This window comes from Fonsecaea pedrosoi, assembly GCF_000835455.1.
Source record: "Fonsecaea pedrosoi CBS 271.37 unplaced genomic scaffold supercont1.9, whole genome shotgun sequence".
Lineage (NCBI taxonomy): Eukaryota > Fungi > Ascomycota > Eurotiomycetes > Chaetothyriales > Herpotrichiellaceae > Fonsecaea > Fonsecaea pedrosoi.
Window position 1 is genome coordinate 502,085 of NW_013550607.1, and position 13,505 is coordinate 515,589.

A 13,505-nucleotide genomic window follows, 5' to 3' on the forward strand; every position below is an offset into this window, starting at 1 on the left:
GCAACGGGACTCGATCCAAACGCCGTTTCTGGAGTGCTTCATTGGCAGCTTGCAGGTCCTGGTCGGCCTATTGGCTCGGTGGCGTCCACATGTAGAAAAGAGCCTCGTATGTCGACTGGTTATGGAAAGTCGAGTCCGTATTGGCGAAACAGTCTCCCACCCTCCCGGCCAAAGATCTCACAATGCATACGAGATAATGTAACCCTTCAACGAGTCTTCCTCGGTCGGGCCTTTTCTCCTTGCATTGTGTCTCAAGTAGCGGATGACCATACACGCAGAAGCCAGTCGCGGAAGCTCTCCGGTCGTACTGTCACCAGCTGATTGAGATTGGTGCTAACAAAGTCGTAGCGACCTTCGGCTGTCGTGATCAGATGATGTACTCGAGTTTCTCGTGCATGATCCCCAACAGCTCGAGCGTAGGTCAATGCGTCTTGTAAAGAACTCCTTGTATGCCCAGAGACTTCGAACGGCCGGCCTTTGAATAGTCAGTTGTGGACGGTGGGTGGAACAAGATCTTTGCGCCGCCTGAAACATACCTTGAATCTCCTCGGCTATAGCTACGATATCTCGCACATTCAGTCGCTCACCGCGCAGGCGGAATTCCCGCGGCCACGAAGGCAGGTCCAGGGCTGCGACCACAAACCTTGCAACATCCGCAGCCGAAGTCATGCAAATTGTCGCAGGCTGTCCGGCACTGTTGAGATAAGGCACCTGTGCCCGCCTTCGGCGGAAATCCATCAGATAGTCGCCTTCCTGCCCGATGTTACTTCGCAGACCGATTTGTGAGGCCGCCATCCCTCCAGGGGCGAATCTCTCATAGAGAACACCGCACGTAAAGACAGTGAAGCGCATGCCCGAAGATTCATGCTGATGGAGTCGAAGGATGGCTGCGCGGCGACCATTGTCAAGCAGATCGTTCGGTGGACGCAGAGAAGGAGGCCCGCCAAACTCGGAGGGGACAAAGCGCCGCACATGAGCCGCCGCCGCCGCATCAATCAGCGCAAGTTGAGCGTTACCACTGACGGTAGAAATGACAGTGTCGACACCGGCTAGTTTGAACTTGAGGTCCGAAGGATTGGAGTAATCGACCTGTCAATCGTGATGGTTAGTTGAAAAGAGTTATTAGACGATACCGATCCTGCCCGTACATTCAGACGGTTGTACCCTCGCCGTTGCGTTGTACATGAGGAAAATACACTGACGACTTACCTGAAGTACCTGCCACCCTCTTGCCGTCAGACCTGGACTAGGCTTTTGTTCATCAGTCACCGTTAATGAATAGAGGGGAACTCACATACCCTTCGAGACAGAATGATGAATTGATGGGAGGTCTGTGTTGCTATGCTGTTGGCAATGTACTGCGCCAACCCATTGGTGCCGATCACTGCAACTTTGATCATGGCTGCGCTGTGGCCAGGAGGGTGCTGTCTGGATTCAAACATTGGGACATATATTTGCCAGAGATCGGCATCGTGGCAAAGGCGGCTATTCTGCAGTGAGTCAAATCAATCAGGGCATTATCAGGAGATTGTGCATCGATGCAAGCGCATGTATGCACTTTGATGACACCAGAGTTGCCTAGCTAGATGTATAGGGATGACAGGTGAATATAAGTTCATCTCTCGCCCAGGATAGGGTCAAGCAGGAGTATTAAGGCCCAGGTGGTGGACCCATAGAATGGGAATAGACCACCAATAAGGCCTAGATCCGGGGGGAAGGGGACCAGGACGCTACACAAGGCAGACAAGGACAGAAGTTCTCGATCACTCCTTACCAATGATGGTGGCTGTTCCTAGAGTCATGCTAGGCAGAGGAGTAGGCATCGAAGGAAGTCTGCGAAGGATGAGTCTTTTGCCAATGGTCACGCGCGAGTCCAAGTCTCCAGCGAACTTTGCGAACTTTTGGTCCCGTTGGATGGGTGGAGGAGGAACAAAGTCGTGGTCCCCGGTGCAGTGCATATCAAACAGGCAGAGAAACGGGCATCCACTTGGAGGAAGGTTAACGGTCGTGGAAAGACATCGGTAAGAACACACAATTGTCGCATCTTTGCGAGTAGCAAAGCCACGATTGGTGGGTTTTACACACACCAGTGGTTCTGGAGGAGCATGCCGAGGTTTGAGGTTCTGCACGACCGTCTGGCGACGGATCTCTGTCCTTTGATCGAGGTTTAAAAATGTACGAAGTGGTTGGTGCAACAAAGGTAGAGGCTAGTGGTATTCCGGACCCAAGCCAGAGGAAGTTTGGGCACGTTGGTCAGCCCTATCAGGCCCACCGCGGAAGGTGACCATGGGTCCATCCCGCAATGTAAGGGACCTCTTCAGCCGTTTGGTCATTCTGACTTGCTGACTCGTAATCTTTAGTGACTTGACGGAAACAAGTGGAATTTGCTGCCTGTTGCGATCTCCTATCACGCGAGGGCGCGCCAAAGTGCGCAGGGCCTGTGGCAGTGGCATCTCCACGCAACCTCTACAAAGCTTTGAGAGCTCAAGGATCAGTTGAAATGTGGCCGCAAAATAACGTTCGAATCTCGGGATCGGTACCACTTGGCTTCGCGCCAGGGAAGATGGAGATACTGTAAGCGAGCTCGACACACACGTCTGTAAACCGAAGATGGAAGTCGTCATCGTTCATCCCTGGACTGCGGAGCACCCGAGGATCAACTTTTCAATGCCCAGCACAGGCAATTCTCCTCTTGAAACGAATGGGATCTTGGCCGAGGGCGAACTTAACTTGCTTGACAACCCTGTTGCTCTTCTCGCAAGCTTTGTGGCACTCGGTGCATACGGAATGTTTCGAAGCCGAGATCTAAGAGAGGAAATGCGGTCGTCCTCGGCACAGTTGTGGCAGTCACGTTTTCTCGCGTCTTGGGCGCGCGATAAGCGCTTAGTCGGAAGTAACACCCTGTTGAAGTCTGAGGTAACGTATTAATAAGCCCTCGACCGTGAATCTTGCACGGGGGCCAATCATGGGGGCCGGGCTGACAGATACAGAAGATGGCATAATAGTCAAAGTTTTGGAAGTTTTGAACTGTCGTCGCCATGGGAAGGATGAGCAGGAATGGCAGGAAGGGGCGAGAACTAGGTGTGAAATGAAGTGGTTTTATTTCTTCGTCGAGGTCGACGGGCGAGACGCCGCGGAGGTTGGGAGGGATCATAGCGTGGATCCTCGATCCTCAAGGTGGTAGTCAGTTTCTTATTGCTCATGTTGATCTCTGTTGCGACGAGGACTGAGACTGGCAACTGACGGCTCACAGGTTCACCATCTAGAAGAGAGGAAACAGGTTGAGAGATGAAGATTGAGGGTTGATGGAGATGGGATGGGGATGGGGATGGCGGTGACTGCGACTGCGACTGCGATGGTGGGTCGAGTTGATCTCATTCTCTTGGCAAACCGTGACGCGCCCTCAACCCACCGTCGCGGTAGGGAAACTAGACCACTTTACACCTTGTTTTGCTGTCGCGACTCTGACTGTCTCTTTGCTCTGTCCCTCCCTCTGTGCTCCCAGTTCTTTTGCAGATTACAGCCATGAGCCAGGATGTACGCAATATGACCGAGCCAGCGTTTCAGCACGCTCCGTATGGTATCCAACTCCATTCTGACAATATGTCCTCCTCTGCGAGCCCTCTAGCGGTGAAAGCAAAGAGGAGAAGAACGAGGTGGGTTGTCCCACCGCACGCTCATAACCGCAACGATGCCTTCTGACCATTTGTAGCCCTCAGGACTGTGCCATCCTTGAAGCTGCATACCAAAGAAACTCCAAACCAGACAAAGCCGAAAGAGCCCTGATAGTCAGCCGGGTTGCCCTCGGGGAGAAAGAAGTTCAGGTACGTTGCCCTTCTGCAGCCACCGTGCAACGAGTTGACCGTCCCATAGATTTGGTTTCAAAACCGTCGCCAGAATGATCGTCGCCGGTCCAAACCATTGCAGCCACATGAGCTCGTTGCCCATCTTCGCAACAGTAACGCCAGCCCTATTCCTCCTCAGATGAGCTCGTCTCCTGTCCCCGAAGATCTGACTGCCTCTTTATCGCATCCTGTGCCCGTGGAGCCCATCAACCGACCTAACTCGAGAAGTTCAAGCATCCATGATCTTCTCAACCCAACTCCATCAGAGGACGATGCAAGCATCAAGCATAGCTCGCAGGAAACGACCGAAGGAAGTACACCGCAGTCCAGTATAGAAAAGGACGCGCTCACGGTCGGGACACCACCTCCAGGACAAGCTCAAAAGGAAGGGTCCGAGAATTGTGACGGACAGTCGGAAGTTAGCAGTGAGGGAGGGAGCACTAGAAAACGTGACCACGATGAGATGACTGGTGCAAAACCTTCTGATCCATCTTTAGACGGGCCAGGGAAGATCTTCGACACTGCTCTCCCAAAGGAACCCCTTAGGAGAGCGTCCAGTTTTGTACGACTGGCAATGACTGTGGATGGGGCAGTCAAGATTCGGACGAACAATGAGCCCACGCCATCACCAGAAAAGCCACGTACCGCGATGCCGACCACACATAGCAGGCCAAAGGCAGCCTTGGTTCGCAGCAAGAGTGCTGTGAATGGAGTGGAAGTGTTCCTCGACAATGCTCCTCACTCAGGACCCAAAAGTATTGGAGCTGGATTTGGTCGGTCCCGTGACGCCAGAACTTGGGAATTCTATTGCGACAGCAAGACGAAGGATGCGCTCTCGACCCAGGCGGAAGCGGAAAGTGCGGGCTCTGCTGTCAGCGCCATCAACCTCATTCGATCAAACAGTTTCAAGCCACGTCTGCAAGCTCTGAGCCCGTCCTTGTCCAAGACCAATGCTCGTCGGGCAGGTGCGAACGAAGGAAGACCGAAGCTATGTCGTGCCCAATCCTCACTGGGACGTTTGCAAGGTCTAGCTTCGTCGATCGACCCGTCCAGTGGGAAATCGAAGGCTCTGCACGGCCATATCAGGTCACCGTCTGGAGACTCGGACAAAGAGAACTGGGCTCCTGGGACCAGAATGTCGGAGCATCCTTTGCGCAGAACCCAAACCAGCACATGCCACCGGCCGGTACTGCAGGAAAATGAAGATATGACATTTCCGGATCTGACCTCGTCACGCAAGCGGTCGGAGGAAAGACCTAGAATCGCTGAATCCCCGACCAAGGAGGGAGCCAAAGGCGAAGAACTCGACTGCATTCACGGCCTGCTTTCGCTTAGCCAGGGAGCTTGGTCGAGATGAAGATGCTCACAAAATCACAAAAGATGAGGATGGAAACCAACATGATGACCCTGGGAAGGATATTTGTCTAATTACGGAGGCATAATTCGGGATAACACAGAAAGGCATGGGGGATGTTTGCATTGTATCTGCATGACTGTTCGCAGCCAGTCCGGGTGTCGAAAGAGATCAATAACCACATGTATCATGATTGCTATTGGAAAGTCAACTGAAGAAAGAAGTCATATTTGTTTGAAAACGTCGTCTTGTTCTCTTGTTATCCTGGTCTCTTTGATCCTACAAAGTTGGGCTTATCTTGACGTCAGCTTTGGTCCACGTCGGCAACTGCGATAAATATCCACGTGGGCAGCGACAGTTACGTATCAGCCAGCGCACGGCGATATCATGACTTCAACAACCCAGTGTAGGGCGATCCTGTCCGTGAGCTAATACTTAAAACTGAGTGATATCCTTAGAAAAGATTGGTACCAGCTGCCGACATTCTTCCCCTTATTTTTCCCTGTTTCTTCGAGTCCGGGCCTCTATTCGACTGGTAGACGTGCAGCCCCTCCACTCCTGCAAAAGCACGGACAATTGTCGGAGCACCGCCTTTCATTCGCCCACAGACGCCCCATCCACGACACCTATCGTCGCACATCTCATCGGGCCCTTCAACGCCGTGGTTGGGTTGTATGTCTCGAATCTCTCGGGACCTTGCTAACAGTGCGCACAATGGCAATGCGAATGGTCCCATGCCCTCTTCATCCTCGCCTCCCTCTTCCACCATGCAAGCTCTGCGGAATGCCAGCACGTTGTCTTCGGGCAGAATCCCCCACGTGGCGGTCATCGGCGCTGGCATTGCAGGTCTTCGCTGCTCGGACGTCCTGGCTCGCAGCGGCGTCAAGGTGACACTCCTAGAAGCCCGGGATCGTATTGGGGGGAGGGTCGACCAGCAGGAGTCAGGTGGCTACCTCGTGGATATGGGCCCGAATTGGATACACGGCACCAGTGGAAATCCCATTATGCATCTCGCCGAGAAGACAGGTACGACCATCCTGGAGCCGGAAGAGCACCAGGCGCTTTTCGATAGCGACGGGGAAAGGAGACCAGACGCCGAAGCCGTGGCGCTGTCGAGCAAAATGTGGGAAATGATTGTCGACGCATTCAAGTACTCAGATGAACACTCGGCCGACATTGATCCCGGAGTCAGTCTGTTTGAGTACTTTCGGTCCAAGCTCGACACGGACAAGAAGCTCACCCGACAGCAAAGACAAGACCTTCTCCACGAGGCGCAGATGTGGGGACCCTTTGTGGGCGACTCGGTTGAGAAACAGAGCCTCAAATTCTTCTTCCTGGAAGAATGCATCGAAGGGGAAAATGTCTTTGTGGCCGGAACGTACAAGGACATCTTGAAGGAAATCGGCCGCGTTGCCACAGACGAGGGCAAAGTCGACCTCAGACTGGGGACCGAAGTCGTTCATTTCGAGACGAGATCCGACAGTGACAAAGACGATTATGGCAAAGTCATCGTCACAGCCTCGTGTGGCGACCAGTCTACCTTTGACGATGTGGTAATCACATGTCCTCTGGGTTGGCTTAAACGACATCACGCTCGAGCATTCACACCGACACTGCCCTCGAGACTGGCCTCGGCCATCTCTCACATCAATTACGGTCGCCTGGAGAAGCTCTACGTGACTTTTCCCTCTGCGTTCTGGCTCTCTTCCGATGCGGAAGGGAAACCCGACCTGTCAAGCTATCCCGTTCATACCCACTTCCACGATCCGGCCTACGTGCCTCATGCGTGCGGCGAAGCGTGGAACCAGTCCGTAGTGTCGCTCGCTCACCTGCCGCCACCCTGCACACAGCCGACGCTGCTGTTCTACATCTACGGGCCGTGCGGCACGCACGTCGTAGACTCCATCAAGGACCTCACCACACACTCGACAGAGTACGACACAGTCCTCAACAGCTTCGCATCCGCCTTCTACTCCCGTCTCCCCAACTACGACCCCAGCAGCCCGGCTTGCCAGCCCAAGTCCTTCCTGATGACGAGGTGGCAGGCCGACCCGTTCGCCGGCAACGGCTCCTACTGCAACTTCCAGGTCGGCCTCGAGCGAGGTGACGAGGACATCGAGGTCATGCGCGACGCGGGGGGTCTGTGGAAAAGAGGCCTGTGGTTGGCGGGCGAACACACGGCGCCATTCATTGCGCTGGGAACGACGACGGGCGCGTGGTGGAGTGGTGAAGGGATAGCGAGGCGGATCTGTGCGAAATGGGGTATAAAGGTGCCTGGAGACGCGGCGGCAGCGACGGAGGAAAACGGAACTACGGGTGTACAAGGTGCTAAGAAGAAGGAATTAGACAAAGACAGGGCAGACGCGGCGAATCTGAGTGGATTGGCAATTTGATTTATCATATCATTGGACATCTCAGCTCCTTCTTGGATCGTTTTGTAATAGCCAATGCTCATTCATCATCAATCACCCCAAGAACTTGAACCTGAAGCGGGACTACACCCCCCAAGTCCAAAACGTTACGCAGTATCAAGTCTGGGTTTAAAAAAAAAAAAAAGCCCCTAGGCCCTATCCTAAGCTTCCATGGTCTTTCAGCACCGATGTGTTTCGCAAAGAATGGCATCGCGTCCGTCGGATCCCGCATCGTCTCAAAACGCTTTCTGAAGCTCTGTATGTCGTTAGGATATGTCCACTGGTGAAGAAGACAGATGAAATGGAATGGAGACAGATGAAAGAAAAGGTGATGAGGAAGGATGTGGCGGGAGGAGGGGGAGGTAGATGTCAATCAACTCACGCTGGGTAATCACGTCGATCTTGTCGTCCTCGGTCAGACCACTGGGCTGGCCTTGCCACCGCTTCTCCGTGGCCTTTGCCAGTCTCTGCTTCAATCGGCGCTGGTGCTTGTGCCCGAATGTATGCACCGTCTGTGTCATGCCGACACGCTCGACCTGCTTTGCAAAGTTTGGTCTGTCGTGGATGCCGCCCCCCATGCGCTTCTCGGTCGCCAGCGTGCCTTTCCCCGATCGGTTTAGCTTGTCGATGACTCCGGCAGCTTCCTTTCCCGTCTGGGAGCGCGTGACTGGTCGGTGTGGCACTTTGTCGGCTTGCTTCTGGACGCGAGTCGTCTTGGGCTTTTTCTTTCCTCTCTTCTTTACTTTGCCTTTGGCGCGTGGTGCAGCGGGCGTTACTTCCTCCATAGCTTCCTGCGCATCTAGACGCGTAGCCTCTGTCGTAGCGTGGTTGTCTTCAGCCGGACTAGCAGAGACGAGGTTGGGAGCAATGGGTGTGTTGGGAGGAGCAGATGACAGAGCAGGACAGTGTGCGATCCTGGACAGTGTGGGCTTTGTATCAGGTCGCGGAACTGGATCATAGAACCAAGTGATGGGCTTTTGTATGGACAGAGCCAGTTGCCGAGCCTCGGGTGCCTCCTGTTTGTCCCATAATGGTATCTTATTGGGCACGTTGTTCGGCAATCTGTTCCAGGCTGGAAGCGAATGGTCGTGATTGAACATGTGGAAGACAGCGCTATCTAATTCTATCGTGTCAGCATCGGGGAAAATGACGGAAAATTCCTCCACCATGTTTGACGAGGAGGCTGTGTACCCTTCATCGCCGCAGAAGCCAGTTCTTGGCCGTCCTGGAGATCACATATGTTGCCGGGGTTCGAAGCAACTTGCATGCTGGTCAGGTTGAGGCCTCGATGAGCAAGTTGTTCCAGGACGATATGTGGAATACTTTCTGGGAAATACGCAAGGTTCGTCGGTTCGTCGACCTGAATTTCCAGCTCTTGAGTCGCCGTCACTGTGACCTTCATCATATGCTTTCCTGGTAGAGAAGACATGGCTCGTCTATGTTGTGAATCTGTCGTTACCCGGGGAAACATTTGCGGGATAGAGGATCTAAGCAAGGTCTTGTGTCAAGCAAGAGGTCATAAGTCGGGGCGTTGACAAAACATGGGTGAGTGAAGTGAAGTGAAGTGAAATGAATCGTTAAAGTGAATGAATGTTCAAGGGACAATTGAGGACTACAGCACAAGTGAAGTATTGTCCATTTTACGCCAGGTGGTTGTGCGTAGTAGTCACATCTCATTGTAGCGCGTGTCCCAGGTTGGAGGGTTGAAACTATTGCTGTCAAGCTTCAGTGCTTGGAGCAGTGCCATCGTATAATAGTAGACGCAGACACAGTTGGACACAAGGCCATAGCAGATAAATGCAGGAAAGGTCTGTAAATATGTACCGAGTAGTCTGAAGTTGGTCTCAATAGAGACTCCAGCAATTCTTGTGTCCATGTCGTCATTGGATTGTCTGCTCCTCGTACATCGTACTTTGTCCTTTCGTACTGTTGGTCCCTATCAGATTCATCAGCGTCACACACCCATGCAGCCATGCAGCCACCACACCCCCGATCCTTCATCCTACTGCTTCTTCCCATCCAACTTCACCGCTCCCTCTATCTTCCAGCCGTTCTCGTGAAAGGCAACCTTATTATCATGGCAACGCGGTAATCGTTCTATGATGAATACAACGACGTCTGGTCCGAAGTGGAAATCATCACGTCCCGCTCACCACTCAAACAATTCGGCCACCGCATTCGTCAATCCATGGCCCTCCGCAGGAACCCCGACGTGGGCGGAACTCGTTCAATCATCTTTTCCACTTGGATGGTACACGGATGACCTGAGCAGCCACCCAAAATCCCGACAACTCAATGTGGTCATTCCAGACTGGGGAACGGCGGAGTTGGAGAAGAAGAAGCTCGACAAGACCAACTGTGTCATCGGCACATGGCTGGGTCATGCGAGTGCCCTGGTGGAGTTGCCACCGCTCGAGAACCCCGAGCACAAGAGCATATGGCTTCTTTTTGACCCGATCTTCTCCATGCGAGCAGGGCCGACTCAAAACAGTGGTGTCGCTCGTTTCAAGCAAGCCCCCTGTCAACCCGAGGACCTGCCAGGTTGCGACGCAGTCTTCATTTCCCACAACCACTACGACCATCTAGATGCTGCCTCGATCAAGGGAGTCCTCAAGAAATTTCCCCGGGCCAAGTTCTTTGTCGGGCTGGGCATCAAGCAGTGGATGTTGTCTATGGGGGTCCCGGATGCACAAACCTGCGAAATGGACTGGTGGCAGAATCGTGAATACAGTCTAGAGGACTTTGGAGTCCAACCCACACCAGCATCGACGAATCAGATCATTTTCAGGTTCTCGTGTGTCCCCGCCCAGCACAACTCTGCACGGAGTCCTGTAGACCAGGGGCGGACGCTGTGGTGTGGTTGGGTTGTCGAGCGCTTTCTCCGCTCACAGGATGAATCTAGCGGATCGAAGGCGACCAGGCAAGGGGTCATCTACCACGCCGGTGACACAGGCTATCGGAGGACGTCGAGATCAGAGGTCGTCTGCCCGGTCTTCAAGGAGATTGGGGACAAATTCGGCCCTATCGATCTTTCATTCATTCCTATATGGCGCGGAGGGACTCTTGGATTCTTTTCGTACATGGGGCTTCGACTATCCCACAACGACATCCCCGCGGCACTCCACGCCTCTCCGGCAGACGCTATTGCGATACATCTCGACGTCCAATCCCGCAACACCGTCGGAGTCCACTGGGGGACGTTCGTCGGTTCGTCCAGCGAGGGTTACGAAGCCATGATTGAGTTCGCCGAGGCATGCGAGAATCGCGCTGTCGAAACTCTGGACAGTGAGAGCAAGGGTGACCACGGTCGCGCGGGTTTGTTAGATATTGGCGCGAGTCTGGCTATACGCATTTTCTAAACAGAGATCTGCAGCATATCATGGACAAGTCCATCTCTTATACTCTCTGTGAGAATGAGAGAGGAGAGAGAGAGAGAGATTTCAAACTTACGCACCTACTGCTATACCAGTAACAGAATGGAATGGGAATAGAGAATGGAAGCGGAGTTGAAAAAAAAAAGTCTGAGATTCAATGAAAAATTCAACGGGTAAACTCCGTTCAATGTCTACTGTACAGCACCTCGTCCTCGTTCCTCGTACTGTATATAGGTAGATACTAAGTACAGAGAAACCACAACACCACCACGTGCCCGGCAAGGGATGTTCTAGCGAATGACGACGATGGGAGTTTCGTTCATTCCTTCGTTCGTTCACTTCGAGGGACCTCGTGTCGACATCGCCATCACATCTCGGAACTTTGTTTCGATTATTTTGGTCGATGTATCGTCACTTTGGGGTCGAAATCGAAAAGGCTGACTAGACTCTCTCGCACCATGCGGAGAATGTTTGCCATGCCAGTGTCCCGGTGTGGTGCCAGCCTATATAAACGGATTCGGCTCCAGATTCTCTTTACAGCTGGTCTTGCCATCAATCACGCGGAGTCGCGGGATGCCGGTTGGCACACGAGGAGGCGACGTCGGCTCGCCCTGTACCAGCTCCCGCCGGCTCGGTCGCCATGTGGTTGCTCGCTGCTTCTCCATGTCCTCTGGACCGGCTGAGGTCGTCATACCACTAAATGGGCAGGTGAACTTCTGTTGCTGTTCGTTGGACAGGCGGACCTGCTCCATGGTGCGGCCGAGGCTGGTCGTGCTCTTTTCCGACGACGTCGACGACACGGTGCCGGCGATTGAGCTGTCGTCATCGTTTCCGGCGGCCCCACCGTTACCGCCCAAGATCCGTTTCCCGTTGAGGTAGCCCTCAGGCTCGCGCGCCTCGGCTTCCATGTCCTCCTCAATCTCCTCGTCCAGGAATTCTCGCCCGTCCTCGATGTGCCATTTCGCCATGAGGTCGTTCTGAATCCAGATCACTTTACCGATGGCCTTGACGATGGCAATCTTCTGCGTGAGTTCCACCCGCGGGTGCGAGAGGATGGCTTCTGTCATCGAGTCCTGGATGTAGCCCAGACACGCGCCGAGAAAGATGTAGTCCACGTGGAGGGGATTGCGGCGTCCTTTGCCCACATGCATCAACCTACGAGCGTCGCGGTCAGATGGTTTCTTCTCACTGGTGGTGCTGGAGGTGGACGGCCCAAGTTGGCTCGTACGGGCATCGGTGGTTCCAAGGACTCGCAGGCAGGTACATATACACTTACCCGACTTTGTCTAGATATTGCCAATACTCCATTTTGCTGGGATCGGAGTTGAGCTTCGTGAGATACCATCTCAAGAACATCTTTCGGTGCCGAATCTGAGCGTCGTCTTCTTTGATCCATTTGGTGGGGTTTTCTTCAACCCGGCTATCTCGCGTGCTGAAGACTCGGGCCGTGATATCGTGCTTCAGCAGCTTCTTGTACACCATATTGACAATGGCGGGAATGATGGCCTTGATATATTTCTGACCCTCGATCAGAGCAACAACATCATCTAAGTTAGCACAGTGGTCAGCAGCGGCGTTCTTCACAATTTCCTGTCCCTTCAATCTCGAGGTCTCGATGAGGGAAAAGGAGCGCTCACCTGCTCCGAATTCGAGGAATTGCTGGAGATACTGGACTCGAACTGGAAGCGATGTATACAGCTCGCGCCGGTCCACATGTTCCATGTCCTTTGGAATATGGTCCATCGTGCCGTCAACTAGTGCCAAAAGAGTAGACGTTCGTGAAATATGTCAACAAAGGAGCTTGGCCGCACGCGATTGATCTATTGAACGAGAAGCTTTCGTCGACCGAGAGATACAAAATAGAGAGCCTGATCAAGCACGGCTCCAGCTGCGCTTCGCAACGGCGGACCCATGATTTAAAGCCGATCGGATTGATTTCTGTGCGCTTTGTCAGACCCAGGAGGAGCTTTCCGACTATCCTTCACACCGAGAACTGTCTGCTACGACACATCTCCATACTTGACGCCCGATCGGGACGAGTTGAAGATAAATTTTTCGATCCGTTCCGCTAGGGAGCAACCCACGTTCCTAGTTTCCACGTGGAGTGGCGTGACCATCATCCACATGGGGGCCAGCCCAGGGCACAGAACCTCATGCTCGCTGGCTTCTGAAACAAAGATAACGCCACTCGCTGATCAATAATAGGAAATGGACTTGTCGAGAATTTTCCCGTTAGTGAATTTGATAGACCAAGCGGTGGGAATAACCGAAGAACTAGAAGGCGATTTGGACGTTGATTCTCGCCGCAACCGAGGGCCAAGTCGGGAAGACAAGCCACGAGAGCAATTGTTTGACACACCCCAAGGCATGTTCCAACCTCCTGGTGCCATGGCCATGTTCTCTAGTTGTAGAAATCTACAAGCACAAGTAGTAGTGAACCTGTCGACTTTGTTGCGTCTTGTGGGGATGTCCAGAACCACGGATCCATGGGCCATCTTTCTTGCCGGCAATGTCTATCCGA

The 13,505-nt window shown here is 53.3% G+C and overlaps 6 protein-coding genes across 6 annotated transcripts; 3 read left to right on the plus strand and 3 right to left on the minus strand.

Annotated features, from left to right (window-relative positions):
• Positions 1-251: 251 nt before the first annotated feature.
• Z517_12282 (uncharacterized protein) lies at positions 252-1,400 on the minus strand (the record flags this gene model as incomplete). Its single annotated transcript, XM_013422696.1, has 4 exons — positions 252-475; positions 537-1,089; positions 1,210-1,251; positions 1,299-1,400. 4 exons carry the CDS (start codon positions 1,398-1,400, stop codon positions 252-254), a joined length of 921 nt encoding a protein of 306 aa, XP_013278150.1.
• A 2,125-nt stretch (positions 1,401-3,525) lies between these two features.
• Positions 3,526-5,202, plus strand: Z517_12283 (uncharacterized protein; the record flags this gene model as incomplete). The annotated part of the gene is made up of 3 exons (XM_013422697.1): positions 3,526-3,656; positions 3,713-3,824; positions 3,874-5,202. The coding sequence occupies 3 exons, from the start codon at positions 3,526-3,528 to the stop codon at positions 5,200-5,202; spliced, it is 1,572 nt and encodes a 523-aa protein (XP_013278151.1).
• Positions 5,203-5,966: 764 nt separating this feature from the next.
• Positions 5,967-7,592, plus strand: Z517_12284 (uncharacterized protein; the record flags this gene model as incomplete). Its single annotated transcript, XM_013422698.1, has 1 exon — positions 5,967-7,592. One exon carries the CDS (start codon positions 5,967-5,969, stop codon positions 7,590-7,592), a length of 1,626 nt encoding a protein of 541 aa, XP_013278152.1.
• A 254-nt stretch (positions 7,593-7,846) lies between these two features.
• Z517_12285 (uncharacterized protein) lies at positions 7,847-9,039 on the minus strand (the record flags this gene model as incomplete). The annotated part of the gene is made up of 3 exons (XM_013422699.1): positions 7,847-7,866; positions 7,993-8,727; positions 8,802-9,039. 3 exons carry the CDS (start codon positions 9,037-9,039, stop codon positions 7,847-7,849), a joined length of 993 nt encoding a protein of 330 aa, XP_013278153.1.
• A 673-nt stretch (positions 9,040-9,712) lies between these two features.
• Z517_12286 (uncharacterized protein) lies at positions 9,713-10,969 on the plus strand (the record flags this gene model as incomplete). The annotated part of the gene is made up of 1 exon (XM_013422700.1): positions 9,713-10,969. One exon carries the CDS (start codon positions 9,713-9,715, stop codon positions 10,967-10,969), a length of 1,257 nt encoding a protein of 418 aa, XP_013278154.1.
• Positions 10,970-11,487: 518 nt separating this feature from the next.
• Z517_12287 (uncharacterized protein) lies at positions 11,488-12,727 on the minus strand (the record flags this gene model as incomplete). Its single annotated transcript, XM_013422701.1, has 3 exons — positions 11,488-12,139; positions 12,261-12,531; positions 12,622-12,727. The coding sequence occupies 3 exons, from the start codon at positions 12,725-12,727 to the stop codon at positions 11,488-11,490; spliced, it is 1,029 nt and encodes a 342-aa protein (XP_013278155.1).
• Positions 12,728-13,505: the final 778 nt, after the last annotated feature.